Genomic DNA, 22,639 nt, shown 5'->3' with positions numbered 1-22,639 from the left:
CCCTCTGTAAACAATTAGGAACAATCTTCAACATAAACAGACAGTATTATAAACACTCTAAATAAAAAGGTTTTGGTCATGGCGGGCCAAAATAAACAAAAAAATACATTAATTAATAAAAATGCTTTAACTTGCTATTAGCTACTGTTCAACATTACTGATATATTCTGGGTGGTTCTGTATTCTAACCAAAATAAAACCAAAAATATTTTACTTCTTTCTTTGTCTCGATATGATTTTTCTTTTTTGTATCAAGTTTTCTAGCTGCTATATATACTACTTCATCTCAAAAGATTTGAATATAAATAAAAAAAAAATACTTTATTTCAGTAATTTAGTTAAAGATGTGAAACTCATATTATATAGATGTATTACATGCAAACTGATCTATTTTAAGTGGTAATTTCCTTTTATGGTTGATTATTATGGATTACAGCCAATAAAAAAACTAAAAATCAGTCTACAAAAAATTAATATTATATAAAACTAATTGGTACTTTTAGAAGTGTTGGCAGTGTGCAAAGTCCTGCTGGAAAATGAAATCTGCATCTCCATAAAAGTGATCAGCAGAGGAAGGCATGAAGTGCTGTAAGATAATCATAAACAATAAAATAAATAAACAAATAGATCATTCTGTGTGTAACACATCTATATAATATATATAAATTTCACATTTTAAACTGAATTACAGAAATAAGGTAACTTTCAATGATATTCTAATTTTTTGAAAAAAAAAAAAAAAAAAAAGATTTGCACCCTAAACCTAATAACTTGGTTGTACAACTGCAATCAAGCTTGATAACTAACTATGAGTCTTTCACATCTCTGTGGGGGAGTTTTGTTCCACTCTTCTTTACAGAATTGTTTTAATTCACACATTTGAGGGTTTTCCAGCATAAACATTCTGTTTAAGATCAGCCACAGCATCTCAATTGGCCACTAGGCCTATTTTTAGCATCTTTTGGAGTGGGGTCGTTTAAGCCAGGGTTTCTCAACCGGGTGGCCGCGAATCACCCTCTAGGGGTCCGCATGCTCATCCTCAGAGGAACACAGTAGTCTGTAGTGAGCTCTTTAAATCAGGGGTCTCGAACTCGCGGACCGTGGGTCATTTGCGGCCCTCAGAAGAATATTTTCTGGCCCGCGACTTTGAAATTTAGTGTTAGTGCGGCCCCCGCAAGACAGACGCATCCTCTCCCCATCCACCAGCACAGTGCATCCTATTCATTTAAATAGAGAGAGCCGCTGCATGAGCATAGCCCCGCCCTTCGGCAAAAAGTTCAGAGCTACTACTTCACACATACACACAAGCCTCTCACACAGAACAGCTGCCTTTCAACCACGGAGGAGAAGCTGAAAACAGATTTTTGAAACAATAGATCACAGTGAGGTTGATTAAAAATCTTGTTGCTTTATTTTAATAAAAAAAAACGTCAAGGATACGCCCGCACGGCGAGCAGAGTCATCAAGTGTTCTGTCGAGTTGTGCTACCCTGTCAAACCGTGCTACTTTATGTGTATATTTAAAAGGTAAAAATACAAAATAAGCACAATAATAGATATACTCTATGTACTAAATTTGGAAAGCCTAAATCACCGTTTCAGGGTAACGTTATGGTAGCAAAAGTTTATTATATTCATTTTTTTTTTTATATTTTATTATTATTATTATTATTATTATTATTGTGAACAGCTGGGCCGTAAGGTAGAAAAGGTTCAGAACCCCTGTATATACAAACTGTGCATTTTACACTTTGTCAATTTAGTATTAACGGGTGTAGAAGACATTTTAGAAATTTAATTAGTTTACCATTATAGCAAACCTGTTTAGGTTATACCCATCTGATGGGGGGTTGTCTTTGACCAGTTGTAGTATTTCTCAAGCTAACAAAGAATGTATGTATAAAAAACAATTTTATTCTTAAAATACACAGCAGATTATTATAAATAACAGCTGCCTGGACCTGGATTTGCATGCGTTTTGCAAAACTAACACCAGTTAATCCCTCACTGAAATTCTGCATGGTACATTTTATCAGCAAGCTCATAAATTTGCCAAAACTCTGCGATTCATGTTTAGAAATGGGAACCAAATACCATGTCTCTAAATGTGGTCCTGTATCAATATGCTACTAACCATTAAAAATGAGGTACAACACATTCATCAAAATATCAGTTTATTTTACTGTCGGAGAAAGCATGAGAGCAAACCCCCATCCCTCTCAACACACACCCCCACCCTCCTCCACCAACACACACACACACACACTTTCCTTGCCCATTCCTTTGTTGCAAGATGGCGTGAATGCTGAATTGAATGAAAATGTACTGTTCACAGCTCTGTAAAACTTAAAATCCTTCATTTTGACACCACGGTTTACAAACTGTTTGCGACAGTGTGGGCGGAAGTACACCTTGGCATTGCCTACCCGATCTGTGCCCCTGCTCATTTTGCAGTGCGCATGCATGTGCATGCGCGGCACATTCAGGCAGGGGGCACAGACCGGGTAGTGACAAGCTCCGTGATCTGGAGTTGGTTCAGTTTTGCGGTGTTGGACGTGGACCAAACAGGTCCTCACTGTAAGGTGTGTTTAAACCGATTGCTTCTAAACGAAGCAGCATGGCAAATTTTTATCTATTCAGCTTAAACAGAAGCGGAGTGGGAGAAGTGCTGCTCCCAAAGGAATGAACGCAGCAGCAGCACTATCTCCACATCTAAAGTAAAACAAGCAACTGTCCTTGGCACATCTTCCAACTGTGTACCAGGTTCTGTATGCACTACAGTTTATGATTTTTTTTGCATAATCATGAGAAAAGATCATCTCATTTTATAGAACACTGCCACTTATTTAAAGCTTTGTTTTGTAATTCAAGCCCAATGGGGAAAAGTCTTTACTTAATAGCATATTAAATTGTACTTGTTTTCTATTTTGTAAGTTTTATCAAAAAGGGCACCATTTTATTTCTTTCTATTTGTTTTTGAGGGTGGGCTTATTAATTTATTTTTTAAGTTTGAGGGTGCATTGGGTCAGTACCTAAACTTGTACCTTTGCTTGTTTCTGGTTGCACTTTAACCACAAAGGTGACATTAAAGTGAAAACTAAATAAATAAAAACTAGTTTTTAACCATTTTTTTATATCATCTTTATTTTGATTTTTAGTAGGGAAAAAAAAAATCTACCTCTGTAGCTTTATTTGAATTCAAAAACGTCATGGACATGCCCACACAGCAGGCTGAGATATCTGGAGCAGCAACATGCATTGAAGAAAAGTTCTAGTGGACACGTGCTATTAGGGTTGTGGGTGCTATTAAATTTTTTTTCTTAACGTCATAACGTGTAAAAACATTACTGTTATGCTATTTACTTATATGCTATTACAGGCAGTAGTAATTTGCATAAGCTGATAGCTGATATCTTTTTTTTAATGCATTTTCTCATTTGGATTCCCCTTTCACTACTAACAATCCAACATAAGGAGAGTGAGGACCTGCGCATGCCTCCTCAGACACATGTGAAATCAGCCATTACCTCTTTTCCAGTGGTGGAAAGTAACGAATTACATTTACTCATGTCACTGTAATTGAGTAGATTTTATGAGTAATTTGTAATTTTTAAAGTAGTTTTTAAAATAGGTAATTTACTTTTATTCAAGTACATTTTGACGCAAGTAATTTACTTCTCTACATTGAAAAACTCCCCTTTACTGAGTGAAAAATAAAATGCTGGGATTGAATTAAAAAAATTGGGCGGATGCGCCGGCACACGTATGCTCTCGCGTGGAATAACAAGGCAATGTAAAATGTGCCTGTCCCTCCGGACAGAGCTCTCAGCTTTCAAAACTTCCACATTAAACCTGTGAAAGCATGTGGTAGTAAGTTATATGTATATTCTAAATTCACTGGTTAGCTGTGGATTTACTTTATATAGACCAGTTAGTCTCCATTCATATGCAGCTACACAGATTATACAATCTTCTGTATTTAGTAAAATACCCAGCACAATAATCCCTTTATTAAAAATTGCCTGCGTCCACAAATTGGACCTTTACCTTTCTGAAAGTCTTGGTGATGAGAGAAATGCATCATAATGTTCGCTGTGTTTATGTCCGCTGATTTTGTCACACATAGTTTGCGCTGAGTTTTGTTCTCCATCACTGTGTAGCTTCGGGTCTGTGTGCGCGGCATGGGGGAACCGGTGTTCTGTCAAATTATGCTACCCATCGATATGTGCTTCTTTACGGCACTGCGCATGCGCTAATCAAAATTCTTTTTTGTATAATTTCATGTTTGTAATGATACGTTTTTATTGGGAACATTAAACAATCTGCTTGAATGTTAAAAAAACATGTAAATAGCAGTTAAAGCATAGCAATGGGGTGATTCTCACGAAATCAGACTAATGAGGTGGCATTAAGGAGTGTGATGAACAGGTAAATGCTATCAATTTGGGAAACACTGGTTTATAAACATCTCATCAAAGGCTATATTGGAAGTGATTAAAAGTAGACATTGTGATATTTTAAATTATGTATTTTTTATAATTTAGTGTGAAATTCTCAGTACCGCAACGCGTCCATTGCTGAATCTCGGCTCTTCAATTACACAATTTTAATATTTAAAATAAATAAATAATAAAAAACTTAAATGTATCTCATAATGTAAATTGTTACAGTCAATAAAAATGTATTACTTGGAATTCATTGGTAAAAGAAAAGAAAATATTTAGAAAAATAACTTTGGTCAGAACCAATGTTCTCAGCCTCCGCAACAATTTTCAAGCACCATTTAAGACCACAAGGAACAGAAAAAAAACAGCCATTTTGAGAGGGGGGACACCTTTTAGTATGACACCCAAGATGGCTACCAGGTAAGCACCTAATTTTATACCTCTCCAGATAAATGTTAAAAACTTGGTTGTCAGCGAGCATACACAACTTTTTGTTTCTCATTACCGAAACAGCTAGTTTTTAATGTTTAAAAAAATGAAAATGTTATTGTGTTTTGGGAATTTTTAAGGTTTTTAAAGTCTAAATACAAAAAGCTAGCAAAAGTTTAGCCAGGCATCATGGTGGCCCCACAGAGATCAAAGAAGGTTAAGGTCCCTCATACTCCGCAACAGCCTTCTCATACACCGCAACAATTTAAGGCCTGTTGCGGTAGAGAGATTCACTGTTGCGGTAAAGAGAAATTAATGTTTTAAGTGACATGAACTTATATATATATATATATATATATTGTTTCATAAAAAAGCCTTTATTTACTTATAATAAACAATATATAAAACAATACATGATGCAATTTCAGATAAAAAACAGATTTATGTAGCAGGGCAGTGACACCCATATAACTTCCGCATAAGATATAAAAATAATATATAAAAATAATATATATATATATATATATATAATATATAATTTTCATATATATAATATATACATTTCATGAAACAACTTTTATTGTTATAAACTGTTAATAAAGGTTGTTTCATGAAATTTATTTTTATAAACTTTTATTGTTATAAACTGTTTATATGTATATATATATATATATATATATATATATATATATATATATATACACATTTTATGAAACAACCTTTATTAACAGTTTATAACAATAAAAGTTGTTTCATGAAATGTATATATTATATATATGAAATTTATATATATACACACATATATACATTTCATTAAACAACTTTCTTTAATTTTATCTTTAATTTTAATTTAGTTGCACATTGATGTTTACATTTTTCATGAGATTAATGCTTAATACAAAGATGTTTAATGAGATGTTGAATTGCTTGTTTCATACTTAAATATTTAATTTCAATTTAGTTGTACATTGATGTTTATAGCTGTCATGAAATTAATACTTAATAAAAAAGTTGTTTTATGAGATGTTGAATTACTTATTTTGTATTTAAACATTCCATTTCAATTTAGTTATACAGTGATGTTTAAAGTTTTAAGGAATTTATGTCTAATGAGGTATGTTGAAATTTGTTTTATTAAAATACACAGTTCAAAATAGGATATTTTCACAGCTTGAGTCTTACTGAGAATAATTTTCAACAGCAAATACCACATTTTGTTCAATATTACTACTCCATACAAAACTCAAGAAGTACATCATTAGAATTTGTTATTTATTCACAGCATTCACACTCTGTGTTTGTTGTGTAAAGTGTTATTGTTAATTAAGTAGGAATCCTTGTAATGACTCTCTTTACCGAAACATTGACTCTCTTTACCGAAACACCATTCTCTTTACCGCAACACATATTTATTTACTAATTATTTTACTGTTATAAAACAAATTCTAGTTTATAATGGTATTTGGATAAATTGTATTTCTTCATAGGTCATCTGTACTAAATAAGAAATTATACATGTAATTTTTCAGTTAAATATCCTGAAAAGACAGGACATGAATCATGAAATCTGTTGCGGTAATGAGACAAATCATAAAAAAAAAAAAAATGGGAAACTTATAAATATAATATTTTCTGGGTTATATACACATATGAGCACAACTGTTAATAATATCTATTTAAAAAGTAACAAATGTGTAACTTTTAAACCATATCTGTTCTGTGTTATCATGTTGCGGTACTGAGAATGTGTGTGCTCTGACTGACTAAAATGGTGCAAAATATACAGAAAAAAATTATAAAATTAAAAAAAAAAAGTATTTCTAAAAAGTTCAGACCCTAGTCTTGCATAACAAAAAGAAATTTTATATTTAAATGCCTTTTGAAATTTTTCAAGTGTGAACCCTTTTAAATCTGTTTTTCGTGAGAATCACCCAATGGCAAGTTAAAATAAAAATAATAATGAACATTAAAACTTTAAAAATACGGTTTATAGTCACCTTTAGGACCATAACTTTTTAACAGTAAAGAAAAAAAAAATTGATTATAGAAACCTATGCCACTTGTTCTTGAAAAGGTTTTATGGGGTGGTCTGAACAAATACTAGGTCCAAATTATTATGTGGAATAATAGTTTTTAAATCATTTTAACTTAAACTTTTTTACATCACATAATTAAAAGTAACTATATAACTTGTACTCAAAGTACATTTTAAATTGAGTACTTTTTTACTTTTACTTGAGTAGATTTTTAGAAGGGTACTTTTACTTTTACTAAGTAAAAGTAATTTTACTTAATTACAATTTTTCCGTACTTTTTCCACCTCTGCTCTTTTCTAACTGCTGGTGATGCAGCATTACCAGGTAGCATCACAGCTTTTGGAGGAAAGCGCAGCAACTCAGTTCCAATACATCCGCTAACAGACGCCTGTGTTGACTAACAAAATCACCTTCAGGAGTGAAGTGTCCATGGACATAAACATAAACAACTGTGCTCTCTGAGGCTCCAGCTGCTGATAGGAAGCAGCATGTATAAGATTCGAACCAAATTCGGGGTTATTTTTAAATTGTCACACATTGTGATTTCCAGATTTTTTTTTTTACATTATGTCTCTCACAGTGGACATGCACCTAAGCTGAAAAATTCAGACCCCTCCATGATTTCTAAGTGGGAGAACTTGCAAAGTTGCTGGGTGTTCAAATACTTATTTCCTCACTGTAGGTAATAGGTCACACAAACATTATAGCTAACTATTTGCATGGGAAAATAGAGCAACAGCTCAAGAAATGTAATGTAAAGTAGTAAATAAAATTTTAGCATATGTGGAACCAACCACCATTAAAAGATTTTGGAAAAACATTTGAATGTTAGAAACAAAGCCAGAAGCCATCCAATCCAATGTTTGCATTCACAGCCTTCTTTATCCCCAAAGGCAAGTTAAAATTAACCGCCCATACAGCCTTTCAGTGTGTTTAATTCCTCTCAGTCTTTAATTCTGAAAGACTCTCATCCCAGTCTCTCTGTGAGATGCTACCAAATCATCTTACTCACTCTTTACAAATTAAACAAAAAAGGATTGCAGCATTAGAGCTCTTATTAAATAATTTATATATTTATATATAGTATAATATACACTGTACTATCCACAACTTAAGTTTCAATATCTAAAATGTCTTGTAATATTTAAATATATATATATTTTTTTATTGCAGTTTTAATACAAGCACTGAGTGTGCTTGTATTAAAACTGAGTGTGCTTGTATAAAAAATTGTATTAAAACTTACTGTGTGAGGGCTACATTTATTCGGCCTTCACAGTAAAACTGAAGAACAGCTTCCATCAACTCCTTCCTGTGCTCCAAGGACAGTGTTCTCAAGTCTCACGCTTTGAGCGAGTTCACACGCCACAGATGGTATTTCTCACGCTTGCCAATCCATCGGCTGTATATTATAATGTACTCTCGTTGAGCCAATCAGAATATAGATCACTCTGTTGTTAGGCAGACCTAGTCAAAGAGGGTGGAGTTTCAGCCAGAGTGTCAGGCGCGAAGAACTGTCTGAATCGAAAGTTTTGAAACACACGTCGGTGAACAACTAAAGGAGAACGGCAGCAACATCCCCAACCAAAGGGTGCGTTCTTCTGGAGGCCCCTCAAATATTGTGTGTCCTTGTAGTTTTCCCATAAGCAGTCTAAAAAATTCTCTGGTAGGCCCACTATCATCTACGACCCCTTCTCCTTGACCATCCTCATCAATAAAGACGATGACTAGTTTTGACTCTGGGTCAAAGGTTGGCCTCTTGAAAGCTTTCAGAGCACATTCAAACTTTTATCACGAAGAACGTTTATTTGATTGACAGAAGGAGCAAGATGGTAAACCCTTGCCTTCAAAATTTCTGCAAGGGGGGGTGGGGGTGCAGACAAACAACCGTAAAATGCTATATGAATTTAATGCAGGCATAATGTATTCATTGTAAAAATTGTTTTTCTATAAAGCAGAATAACATATAAAGTGGCACATAATAAAGGACATGTGATATTTAATATCAGCAGGGCTGGGTAATATGAAAATATATATTGCTATACTATTATATTTTTAATACTAAATGAAATCAAACTCTGAAAATTAATGTACAAGATGTTTTGTTCAAGTACTTACTCTTCAATATCCTACTGGTCTGGGCATGATGGACTGAATGAAGGAGCAGGAGAAGATATGGGGGCTGCGATGGGTGAAGAGGGAGCAGGAGAACAGGTGGTGATTGTGGTATACACACAAATTTGAGCTGGCAAGGAATTACCAAAGAGATTTGGAGAAAGTCAATCTAAACTGGCAAAAAACAATGCAGAGAATACAGTAAACATAATAATCCCCTTACAGAGAATTACATACAATGGGAACTCACCTCCATCCCCTGACATCCACAGAATGTACAAAGTACACTGTGCAGTGATTCCATTGTCTGCTAGTGAACCTCTGTAGGTACTTAGGATTGAGATAAAGGCAAAGGCAACTGAATCCTGCAAAAAAGTATCTACATTTATTACTTATAAACATGCAAACAGCTGTGAACTCTGAAGAGAAGTATAATAAGGGAAACATGGAAATACCTGAAATAGCTCACTGGGCAGGAAGCTCCTTTTTAAGCCACCATCAGGATATTTAAACTGAATGACCAACCCATTTTCAGGCTGTGGTATGGAATCAATCAATTCATTTCTTGTATTTATTACTAAACACTAATGCTTGTAAATGTAAGTGATTGATTTAGGGTTTTAGTTTTTATAGGGCAATAACTATTACTTAGCGAACTGACATGTATTTTTTTTTAGTTCACACTCCTGGAGTTGCCTTTACCTTCTCTCCTAATGTAAAATGAAACTTAAATTTAAGTGCTATTCAACAGCTCAATCCAATCTACCTGAACAAGAAGGGATTCTCGCTGTCCAAACTTCATTTTGCATATTTAGAAGAGTGTAAGTTAAGAGTGCAAGTTGGTTATATAAATGTCTGAAGTTTCTTACCCTTTCTCTGTCTATTAGCAGATAACATTGATACTCTTCATCCTGTTGGAAACGCAGGGCACGCCAATGCAGCAAGACTGTACTCTCTCTTGCAACTGGTTGATTGTCATCCTGATCTATGAAAATGTCCTGAAATTATAAAGGGGATAGCTTATGTAAGGAAAAACAAAAATTATACTGTTATGCTGTTTGATCCCCAATTCTCAAAATAAGGCTTCAAACTGATTTAGACAAAATATATTACTAAATGCTGTTTAATATATTTAATACAGTATTAGTTGAAAATAAGCATTAGACAGAGGTCATGCCGAGCCTGTTTGGTAAAATGCTTGGGTTTGATGTCATTACCTTATTACGCCTTAACATGTAACCTTAAAAGAACACCCTCTTACTGATGTTAACTGTGAAAGAGCTTACTATCAGTCTGTCATAGTGTGGGTTTTAACCCAAGACCCTTCACATACATTCCCTGATCTGTCTTGCTCCTCCTCATCAAACACATTTTGCTCATCCTCCTCCTCCACCTCCAAGTGTTGTTACACATCGTGGATATTCCTGACCTCTTTTTCCCCACTTTCCTGTTAGATTAACAATGAAGTAATACAATCCAAAATAATAAGTCAAATGTGTTTTTACATTTACTTTGACATTTATATAGTTATGCAGACAATACAAAAAATGTTGCACACATTTCAAAGGCATGGCTGCAGAAAAGAGAGTATAAGCACTTGACTGGCCTGATCTGTCCCCAACAGACAATGTTGCACACATTAGGAGGTGTTTGCAGAAAGAATGGGACAGTACAACACATGAAACAATTTCATCCTTTAAGTGTTGTGATAACAAATGGCACCATTACAAAGTGGTTAATAAGGTCAAACTTGTGTGTTTAAAGTAGCAGTAACTTCAGGACTTTGCAAATAAAATTATATGAGGACAAATTTAAATGCCTGAAGGTGTGAGGTTTTGTAGATTGAAAAGAAGCAGCACAGTGTACCTTGCATCTTGTTTGTGTGTAAAATACTTCACAAAGCAGATGTAGAGTATGCAGGTGTATTGAATGGCATGATGCAGTGGCAAAAATCCCAATCTGCAGAGACCACTGACGGATTTAACAGCTTGTGGACCAAAACTGCTTTACTTTTAGGCAAGAATTGCTTCTAGAAGTAAATGCAGGTCCTTCACAATCAATTTCTGAAAGAACACTGCATACCATGCAGCAAGGCTTAAAACTCACCAATGGACCCTGTCAATCAGTTTCATGTTTTGGCCACTGCTGGGAGAATCATATTATTGATTCAAACAAGACATGTACCACCTCTTCTCAATGTACAAATCCTGATATACTGGATTTATAGCCTGATCATTCTATTACGATGTCTTCTGCAATGGCCTGAAATAACTATTACCTTCAACAAGCAAAGTGGAATTTTTTTTATTGTCCCAATCATTTTTAAAATGTGTTGCAGGGTTGAGGTGCAGCAATGGTGTGTATTAAAAATTAGTTGATAAAAACATGAAATTAGGTTAAGTTTAAATTTTACTAAAGTGACAGTAGCATACCATTTTTCTGATGTAAACGGCTGATCTTCTTAGCACAGAACAGGCTTTTATAGCAGCTGGACAGACAGAAATAAGCTCCAATTGGTGGATTCTACTCTGAAAGCAGGGAATTCTGCTCTTCTTTTTTCCAATAAAAGCAGCCTCTGGCACCACAACTATTTTCACTGATGATCCCGCTGTTGAGGAGAAGATAAAAATATAAAGATTGAAAACATTTTACATTTCCTTTACTCATTTATCATAGTGTATATTGTCTCTTGCATATTAGAAAGCTGATGTTTAAATTTAAGACTACAACAAGACTAATACACAATAAAGTTTATTGTTTTTAAATAAATCTATAAACATAGTAGCAATGGTGATCAGAAAAATAAGACAGAAATGCAACAAGTTCCTTAAAAAATAAAAGCTACTTTACGATGCTAAAGAGAATCCTGGCTGTTAAGACTCAAAGCATTACATATGTTCAATTATTAAAATGTGACATATAAAGCAAATTGGAATGCTGAATAAATGAAAAAGAAATCGGCAACATTTTTTTTCTAAATAAAGATGCTGTTCCTTACTTGAACAGGTTGTCAGTTAATTCAACATCTAACTAGTATTAAACGTTATACCATATGGGGCCTATATGTCTCAGCATTAAGGTTTCCTTTTAAACAATTTAAATTTTAAGTAGAGATAGACTGATCAGTCTTTTTGGGACCAATTTTGGTCGCAGATCGTCTTTAATCTCCGGGCGATCGCCGATACCGATCTTAGGCGGCGCCAAATGCCACATTAATGTCACACAGGTGCTAGGCAACCCTGGTACAGATTCCCCCCTAATTACATCCACGCCTAAGCAAACACTGGTAATTTACACTTTAGGAGATAGAAGTTGTGTGTAAATAGTTATAAGACAACAACGCAAGAATGTGTCCCAACATCAGCCGCCTCACGGTCTGTTCTTCAGAGTCAGCTTACAGCTTAAAATAGCTCATATTTACTGTTAATATATAACTAATAAAATATTATTTTAATAAGAAAAAAAGTACTCTAGCGCTCCAGCTAGTACGACGGCGTTTTAGGGCCATACAAAAAATAAATAAAAACTGTTCACTTCGAGAATAAAGGCGTAATATTACGAGAAAAAATACGTAATATAACAAGAAAAAAAGTCATAATATTACGAGAATAATCTCGTAATATTACGAGAAAAAAGACGTAATATTAAAAAAAAATCTAGTATTTTGAGGGAAAAGTAGGTGAAGTAGTTAGTTGCAGAGGGCTGCCTGTTTAGAAGCCAGGACAGAAATGAGCCTTTTCCGCTCATGAGTTGTCATGAGGCCTGCTGTGTTTACCATCAATTAAGAGGTAGGTATATTTCTAACCTGCTGCTTGATGCTCTTTTCTTACAGTTAACTAAGACAGTGTCCAGATTTTACTGTGCTGGCGTCGCCACCGGTAGCCTAGGTATTTTACATGGCGCGAATGCAGAGCTCAGCAGGTTAGCTGGAGTGGGGTCTACGGTAACCTGCTGTTAAGCCACATCATTTCAGGGTAATGTTATCCCAGTGGTTCGATTAATCCAAGATTATCTGATGTTACTTGTACCACAGTAAAGTTAGTTTTGTTTTCAATATTAACCAAATAGCCAACAAATTAGTTAATTAGGACAGAACCCCAGATAATTGTCCTTTGCTTTTGCTGTTTGAGTGATATTTGTGTACTGTCCTTTTTGTGTTATAACCAAAAACATATTTGCAGTTTAAATAAAATGCATGTATTTCTAGACCATTTCTAACTTTGCGTCAAAATGACCTTAGTTGACAATACTTATTAGAAAACAGTAAACATTAAGTTTTTGAATAAATCCATATTAACTTAAATCAATAAAGTTTTTTATGGGAACAAATCATTTTTGTGTTAGTTTAACTTTATCAATATAAGTGATGCCAGGTTTCTGTAATATTTAAGTTTTCTTAACTTAATTAGTTCAGTAAGAAATGCAGTTAGGTTTTACAGTGTGCTGTAGTTTATTTAAGGTCTTAAATTATTTGTACACCTGAATATGCTGGTCTGATATGATAACACTCACTTAGATGAGTAGGCAGTTTGACAGAAAATACTACATTATGCTGATAAATGACAGTTATCTGTTTGTATTGGGAAACTGACTGCATTGCTGTTAATTTAGATACAATGAGTAATGGCACTGAAGTGTAGAAAAATTACAGTGATTATATTTTTTTCACATAAGACAATGTGGACATTATTTCAGTGTTTAGGAGCTTTTTAGATTTTATTTTAGAATTTTTAAGGTTTTTATAATGTGTAGTTCTTTGTTGTAATCTGTTGTTCTTTGTAAATTTTAAAAAAGTCTAATTATAATTCTTATTCTGCTCTTCTGTGCAGAAATGCGAAAATAGAAAATTGATAGTAAAACGTCATTATTTCATTTCATGTGGTGTTACTTGCAGTCTTTTCCAACTTGTATTTGTATTTTATTCTGCAGTTGCATGATGGCAGAGACACTTACTGAAGTTATTACCTTTTTGAGGCAGAGAGGCGTCTCAGAAGAAGTCATTGAATTAATGGAAAAGCAAAAGGTACTGTTGTGTTTGTAAGATTAAACCAATAGGCAATTTTACATATACAACACATTTTACATCAACATGCAGGAAAAAAAGTTTCATGCAAATAACCAATGGTTCTTTGAGTGTTAATAGTTCTACATAGAACAATTTCCGTTACTCAATAACAATCCGTGTGTCATTCGTTCATTTGATATTCAATTGAGAATCAAAATCAGAAAATTAAAAATATATATATATAATACCAAAAAAACAAATAACGGCTTGTATTTTGTGCTTTTTATTTAATGGTCCAATTAAAAAGGAATTTTTAAAAAAGGAAGCGGGGACGAAGTTGATTCTTGATTTTTACTTGTTTTATTTGTGTGAACAAATGTCACCATGACGTTACCGCGGGGCTTAAGCTCATTTCAGACTAGAAGCAGCGCAGTTTCTGTGTACATATAGATTACTGTTGTTGAATTTAAATAGACTAAGTACTTACATTTGGGTCCAGCAGCTTTAGATCCAGCTGGTCATAGTATATAAAGTTGTCTTTGAACAATGAACATTGTGTATGATACAGTATTGTACAAAGTCAGTGCTTCTGCTAAATCAGTGCTGTTATTTTTATTTTTACATTGAACATACTGCATCTGTGTTGTGCATTCAAAGCACTAGAATGAAATACTTCAAAATATACCAAATATGAATGTTTGCACTTCACAGGCACGTTACCGCCGCGTTACCACCGCGACATATTTGAACGCATTGTGCAGCACTGAGCGATTACCGCATCTGGTTTTATAGGCTTTAAACAGGCTAATTTGTTTATGTTTATGCTGCTATTTCTCTCAGTTTCAACGCTTAATTTAAAGCAGTGCTATTGAAAATGATAGGCCTCTTGAGACACACAGTTCTTAATAAATAATTATTTATTAAAATAAAACATTTTATTAAAACTGGTAATTGTTGATTAAATTAATAGAACAATTCATGTAAACTGAGGGAATTATTTATTCTGTTTAACAGAAGAATTTATTAAACTGGGAATTATTTATTCAATTTAACAGAACAATTTATTAAAACTAAACGCCGACCACTCTGCTGTCTGCAGCTGAACGACACCGTTTTAAGACTAAATACATGTTTTTTGTCAAATCAAGAACACTTAGATTTAGATGCGACATTAATTTAGTAGGTAGAACTTTAAAACTGACCTTTTAACTACAATTCTGAGCTGTAGGAGCTGTACTTCATCATTTCTGCCCCCAAAAGTGTCCATAATCTTGCCTGGCACACATCCTCATCCCCGCCAGATATGCAGTGCACGTGCAAGTTTTTCATTTAAACACGGGGAGCTGCGGGTCGGGCATCGGCCGGGCGTTGGGTCGGGCTCAGGAAGAGAAACTCTAACTACAGTCAAATCTCTACGTTTTACTTTGTGGTTGCGAACCAAGCACGGCATACCAGAAATGTTGTATATTTTGATGAGTTTAATAAAACATAAACACTGTGCATAACAATATTTTAACTCTAGAAAGTTTGTTTTTTTATTATGAATTTTAAACATTTAATTTTTTAGATATCCCAGCTTTGTCATAAACCGTTTACTATACTGGTGCATATTTTAGTATGACATTGATATAAAATTCATATTACAAAGCACAAAAAATCGTTTCCATGATGAGCGGAGTTTCCTTCCCCAAGCTGGTTTACCACTGTTTCAGGGCGTTTGTCATTGTGTTCACAAGGTGGCTGATATTTACCTCAAAAACATCCCATAAAATCTTCACATGTTTCTGATTTATGAACTAAAGCTATAAAATAAATAAGATATAATATAATATAATATAATATAATATAATATAATATAATATAATATAATATAATAATAATGCACGGGCCACATCTGGACTGCCGGCCGCCTATTGCCGACCTATGATATATAATATAACCTAGTATTCCTCATATAGAATATATCAGGTACAGAAAGCTGCATCAACATCTGGAAATTAGTTCTTTAAGTTTAAAAATGGTAAAAATTAAATATATATCCATTCAACTTGAAAATACATTTTGTTTTTGATCTTATATGTGACATCATTTTTTTTAATTCCTTAACTCTCTTACAGATTGACAGAGATGTCATCATTCTAATGGAAGATGCAGAACTGGCCGATTACCTCCCCTCATATGGAGACCGAATTGCTTTGTTCAATTTTTGCAGGCGGAAGACAACCTCCTCAAAACGAAAGTTGGGTCTTTTTGAAAAACTGAGGGAAAAACTCAAAGTTAGGAAGGAAAAAGACCAAGGTGAGGAGGAGCCACAAAGTTCAAACAAAGTGCATCGAGCAAAAAAGTCAAAACGCATGGTTGAAATCGGATGGGTTCACACGGACAGTAATATCACAAAACAGATCAGAGCAAAACAAGGTGGAGGAACAAGAAAAGTGCCAATGAATGTTCAGTCAGGCTTCAGTGACATACTGAAAGAAGGAAAGGCCTTATTTTTTCCAGATGGCAAGTCTAGCAAAGGTCACGAATCCAACTTTGACTTTGATGTTTGGGACTTCAAGCAAAATCCCTTTCCCAAGGATAATTCTGTTGAAATGATATATAATACTGTCAAACTCCCCATCCTGCGCTTTTACATAGCAACTCAACCCAAAGCAGTGCTGAATGAAGAGTCTGTCAAAAACTGTGACCAAGCTAGTGCCCTTTTAGAGTCTGATCAATTGACACATAGTGATAGACTAAGGTCCACACCAGAGAGAGATGTGCAAGATCAAAGAGGAGGATCTGAAGATTCATTCCCAGAGGTGTTTTTTGTTTCTGAGCAAATTGAGGCCACACAATCCTCAGTGAATACACACTTACATGCTAGCACTGATCATGTTGCAAACACATTTGTTGATGACATCAGGGATCCCATTACTTTGTCTGTGGAACTAGAATATTCTGTCGAAGAAACCGTTTCACATGCCATTAGAGCAGATGTGTATGACCCTGAGATCTCTTTTGGTGCACAACAAATAGTTGACAATGATTCTCTCAGTGACACATTGCCCTATCAGCCTGAAGAGTTACCTCACAGCTCCCCTCAAGCCTTGTCTCCTAGGATTTTGGTCTTACACTACTCAAACAGTTTTGCTGAGATGATAGAGGCATTTTCTGATCCTGAGATTATGAATGCATCATTGACAGTGAAACGCCTGCTTCCTGACAGCTCATTGGAAGCTGGTGCTGGGTCAGGTGTTCTTAGGGATGTCTACAGTTGCTTCTGGACAGAATTCTATGAACGCTGTACCCTTGGAACAACCCTGAAGGTGCCTTTCCTCAGGCATGATTTCACTGCTGAGAAGTGGAAGGCAGTTGGGCGAATTCTTCTCAAAGGATTTCAAGATTGCAAATACATACCAGTCAAGCTGGCTCTACCTTTTCTTGAAGAGGTCTTTTTTGGGACTGTGTGTAGTGATCTGAGGGCACATTTTCTGCAGTTTGTGAGCTGCCAAGATCGAGATATCCTATGTCGAGCACTAGATGACTTCACTTCTGTCGATCTTGATGACCTTTTGGAAATTCTCAACACTTTTGAATGCAGAAGGCATGTCACTGCTGCCACTTTGGCTGAAATACTCAATGAGATCTCTCATAAGGAACTTGTGCAAAAACCAATGTTTGTCATTGACTGCTGGAGGGAGGTAACACAGCTACAGACAACTCTTAGTTGCGAGGAACTGACCAAGATGTACAGTGACCTGAAACCAACTCCAAAAAAAGTGGCAAAAATGTTAATGTTTCCAACAGAAATGACGTCAAAGCAAGCAGAGGTTGCCACACACTTGAGAAGATATGTCAGAGAACTTGATGAAGACAAGCTTGGAAGATTTCTGAGGTTCTGCACAGGCTCTGATTTGGTGGTGTCAAGTACTATCGGCGTAGACTTCATTCACCAGAGTGATTTCACAAGGAGGCCTATTGGGCGTACATGTGGGATGCTCATACATCTCTCTGAGAGCTACGATCATTTTCCCGACTTCCGCGCTGAATTCAATGCTGTTCTAGAAAGCAACATCTGGGTGATGGACATTGTGTAGTAATGAAATTTGATGCCAAATATTTTTTTTTTAAAGCCTGGGCGTCTTTTTCTACAAACATAGTTCTAACAGTCATAAATACATGTGTTACTTTTGCAGTAAGAATGCAAACACATGCATTGTTATAGATACATAATAATGTATTGCAAAATGTTATGCAAACATTCTCCAATTAGATGTTCTTACACACTAATGTCATGCATTGTTGAATTGTTTAATATGTTTAGTTTGATACAGTATTATGTTGCACTTGTTCTGTCAGTAATAACTACTAAAAAAGAAAAAATGGCTTAAATGCAGTTTTATATTTTATTTTTACAGTTACCTTGACATTTTATATTGAAGAGATTTTTTTTAAGATAGCACACAACAGTCTTTCAGTTTCAGGCAGCTTCAGCACACAGCAAATCATCAATCTGTCCATGCTATGGAGTGTTTTGTTTGGACTGAAATGAACTCTACAGGGCAGTAGAATGCTGGTGTTGAGAACTTCTATATGTTCTCTAGTATTTCAGTTCTTAAGAGAGTGTAAAGTTCAGCTGCATGGTATGCATCAACAGGAGCATCCCAACCATTTTCATCTATAAGAAGAGCACATAGCTCAAAGATTGTTTCATCACAGGGGTACTGGTCCTTTGGGGTGCATTCCTCTTTGCAAACAGCTACCTCTTCTGGAAGAACAGACTTAATTTTGTCTTCCCCGGAACTGTAAATCTGTGGCATGCAGAACATCAGAATTGGGCGTCCCCTGTGCGTCCCTTGTCCCCGTCTTGGTCTGATTAGATGGGAATTCCATGTTCTTACAACTTCATCAAGTTCCTCCTGCATAAACATAAATATGTAGAATGTAAGACAACCTGGGTCAAAAAAGCCTATACAAAAAATTTTACCTGCAGCAGTTTGATGTTTGTCACTCAAAAACTTCAATTTTTATTTTTTGATAAAAAAAAGTTCATTAAAATCATTTGAGGTCAAATGTGTGGTCAGTTTTGATTCTTATGCACCACTGTGTGTTTTAGGTACACCTCTATTGTACTTCCATTCAATGACCAATATATCATGAACAAATTAGGGCTGGCCCGAATAGCGTTTTTTGAGCTCCCGATATTCGGCACTGATTGGTAGCGAATATTCGAATATGTTCATTGAATAAATAATTCCCTTCGTTTTAATAAATAGTTCTGTCCATTGAATAAATAATTCCCTTCGTTTTAATAAATAGTTCTGTTCATTGAATAAATAATTCCCTTCGTTTTAATAAATAGTTCTGTTCATTGAATAAATAATTCCCTTCGTTTTAATAAATAGTTCTGTCCATTGAATAAATAATTCCCTTCGTTTTAATAAATAGTTCTGTTCATTGAATAAATAATTCCCTTCGTTTTAATAAATAGTTCTGTCCATTGAATAAATAATTCCATTAGTTTTAATAAATAGTTCTGTTCACTGAATAAATAATTCCATTAGTTTTAATAAATAGTTCTGTTCATTGAATAAATAATTCAATGAACATTGAATAAATGTGGCTTTTAAACCAAACAGATTATTTGTGTTTTTCGCTTGTTCATACCATACCATGTGTTTATTATTGAATTATTCATAATTCATTATTAATTCATAAATTATTATTAATTATTCATAAGTACATATTTAATGGATTAATAAATTCGAATACAAATAAATAAAATAGTTTCAATTATGCAATGTGTTTCTTTTTTTGCTGAGGTTGTGTAAATATGAATGAGAGTTTGTTTAAATCTTGTTGGTATTTACATGGATGAAAATAGTAATCTATTAAAATAAATATGAAAACGTATTTAAATATAAGTGGACATACTTGGGTTGGGGGCTGCTGCTAAATGGTTGTTATAATTTTGTTAAATGCATTTACATTGAATAAAAGCAGCAATTGCTGTTCTGGATGGCAGTGCAGACCTCTTTGTTGTCCTCCTAGTTTAATAATGGGAAGGTAGGATATTTTTCATGTTCTTTCTGTTTATAATTCACTCTGAGCAATTCGGATGTGACTGTGGTGTGTCACGTGACTGTGTAGGGTGATCAAAAGTGTTGCCGTAATGCATACGGCATACTGGGCAGTGTGTAGTATGCAGTACATACTCAGTATGCAGTATGTAGTATAGTAGTATGCCATTTCGAATACAGCAATGTATGTGCGCTATATATGAGCTCATGTTACGTTTCCAGATGTGAGAGTTTTGAGCATATAAGGTGGGACTTTGAGGGTTCGAGTCAAAGAGTTCAGGATCAGATCAGATCAGCTATAGAAAATAATAGGCCTCTTGAGACGCACAGTTCTTATTAAATAACTGCTTCTTATATAAATGGGAATTGTTTATTAAATTAATAGAACAATTTATGTAAACTGAGGGAATTATACTAAGTATAAAATTTTATAAAATATATAAAATATTAAATTAACAGAACAATTTATTAAAACTGTGAATTATTTATTAAATTAACAGAACAATTTAGAAAAATAGGGAATTGTTTGTTCAGTTTAACAGAAGAATTTACTAAAACTAGGAATTATTTACTCAATTTAACAGAAAAAAATATAACAGGGAATCATTTATTCAGTTTAACAGAATAATTTATTAAAACTATATCCAAAGAATGATTTATTATATTGAGGTAAAAAAATTAAATTATGGAAATATATATGTTTTTGAATTAAGGGAATTATCTCCATAGCAGCGCCGAGGTCTCTCCGCTCTCCGTGGCTAAACGCAGACCGCTCCGCTCTCTTTAGCCACGGAGAGCGGAAAGACCTCGGCGCTGCTATGGAGATCATTCCCTTAATTCAAAAACATATATATTTCCATAATTTAAAAAAATGTTACCTCAATATAATAAATCATTCCTTGGATATAATGAATATATTTACTTAAATATAGTAAATCATACTCTTGATTTAATAAACAAAGATTCTCTTAATGTAATAATTTAATAAATAATGCAGTCAGTTTTAATAAATTCTTCTGTTAAACTAAACAAACAATTCCCTGTTTTTAATAAATTGCTCTATTAATTTAATAAATGATTCCCATTTTTAATAAATTGCTCTATTAATTCAATAAACAATTCACATTTTAAGCAGTTATTTAATAAGAACTGTGTGTGATGTTTATGTACTATTGGACTCCAAACTCTCGTCTTATTTTTCAGTATTATTATACATAATTTATACATAATATTAAATAATGTATTAATTTCTGGTGTGTATTTATTGATTAGACAGGGTCACTTAGATGGGGTGTGCAGCTATTCATAAAGATTGCAAATATATGTATACAGAAAGTATATATTTTGACTAAAGCCTACCTGAATTAGGTTTAGGAAGCAGAATTGTATCAAATTCTTGTCCAAGAAGTCTCCAGAAAAATGTCCATCATCTCTGAGTGTCTGAAAAATATCCATCCAGAATTGTCCAGCTTGCTTTCGCAGAATTCCCCACCAGGATTCGATGCGTTGGTTTGCCGTGCTGCATCCATAAACAAAACTTCTCTCACTGGCGTAATGGTCCGAGTGATTCCTGCGCAGGAACAGCTGCATATCCCTCACATGACTATTTTCGGTGCCTGGGTCGGCCCGCATGCGCTCGGGGCATCCTCCAACCCGTGCTACTGTGGCTATGAAGTAGTCCGCAATTACCTTTGGGTCGCTGTTTGTATTGTACGCTTCCATCCACATGACATACCGACTAAATCCGTCAATGCAACCATTTATAGCGATTCCATATGGTTTTAGTTTATCATACGAGTCCATATGCCATAAAGCGTTAGGGCCTCGGTTGCTGTACTGCCGGCGACGAAGACGCCGAGCACGCCGCAGCTCCACTCCTTCAGGATCAATCATCTTGATTACCATTCTCATCATCTCCTGTGAAACTACATACCCTCTTCGAATGGCACGGAGATGTAACCACCGATAGCCCTGTAGTCGGCCACTGCCTGCGAGTTCTCCTTCAACAAAGGAGATTATTTCCTCCAAGTCCGTCTGGTTCTTTCTTCTGAATAAAAACAGTTTCTTGCACAAACGTTTCAGTGTTCTAATACTAATAACAATCCTGTCGTGATGGGCCAGCAGATTGAGTATTTCTTTATTGGTGAAACCCATACGAAAGTATAACTTTACCAAATCCTCAACGTCCCTCATTTTAACAGGAGGACATTGCTTTGTCCATAATAATGCGACTTTCCTGGCTGTAATGCCACTTTAATCTAGTAATATTACGTCTTTTTTCTCGTAATATTACGAGATTATTCTCGTAATATTATGACTTTTTTTCTTGTTATATTACGTATTTTTTCTCGTAATATTACGCCTTTTTTCTCGTAATATTACGAGATTATTCTCGTAATATTACGTCTTTATTCTCGAAGTGAACAGTTTTTATTTATTTTTTGTATGGCCCTAAAACGCCGTCGTAAGCTAGAGCTTATATTGGGCTAAAAAATCCAGCCTGACCCTGTCCGCCCTCATATTTAATTTAACATTTAATAACATA

At 34.6% G+C, this 22,639-nt stretch overlaps 1 protein-coding gene and 1 long non-coding RNA gene across 2 annotated transcripts; one reads left to right on the top strand and one right to left on the bottom strand.

Moving 5' to 3' along the window:
* Nucleotides 1-12,679: 12,679 nt before the first annotated feature.
* On the top strand, nucleotides 12,680-16,454 carry LOC125806213 (uncharacterized). The gene is made up of 3 exons (XR_007441501.1): nucleotides 12,680-12,998; nucleotides 13,954-14,047; nucleotides 16,147-16,454. It is a non-coding gene; the product is annotated as an uncharacterized LOC125806213 (long non-coding RNA).
* Nucleotides 16,455-16,799: 345 nt separating this feature from the next.
* LOC125806212 (uncharacterized) lies at nucleotides 16,800-22,522 on the bottom strand. Its single transcript, XM_049486194.1, has 2 exons — nucleotides 21,454-22,522; nucleotides 16,800-18,933 (listed from the first exon to the last, which is right to left on the bottom strand). The coding sequence occupies exons 1-2, from the start codon at nucleotides 22,285-22,287 to the stop codon at nucleotides 18,604-18,606; spliced, it is 1,164 nt and encodes a 387-aa protein (XP_049342151.1). The 5' UTR covers nucleotides 22,288-22,522; the 3' UTR covers nucleotides 16,800-18,603.
* Between the last annotated feature and the right edge of the window lie 117 nt (nucleotides 22,523-22,639).

This window comes from Astyanax mexicanus, chromosome 12 (assembly GCF_023375975.1).
Source record: "Astyanax mexicanus isolate ESR-SI-001 chromosome 12, AstMex3_surface, whole genome shotgun sequence".
Taxonomy (NCBI): Eukaryota; Metazoa; Chordata; class Actinopteri; order Characiformes; family Acestrorhamphidae; genus Astyanax; species Astyanax mexicanus.
Note: the sequence above shows the minus strand (reverse complement) of the source record. Positions and strands in the feature narration are given on the sequence as shown.

Bases quoted from the DNA above. Each gene is read 5' to 3' on its own strand.
- LOC125806212 (XM_049486194.1), bottom strand. From the start codon at position 22,287: ATGAGGGACGTTGAGGATTTGGTAAAGTTATACTTTCGTATGGGTTTC. The intron at 18,934-21,453 runs GTAGGCTTTAGT...ATGTTTATGCAG, and splicing joins GCTTCCTAAACCTAATTCAG to GAGGAACTTGATGAAGTTGT.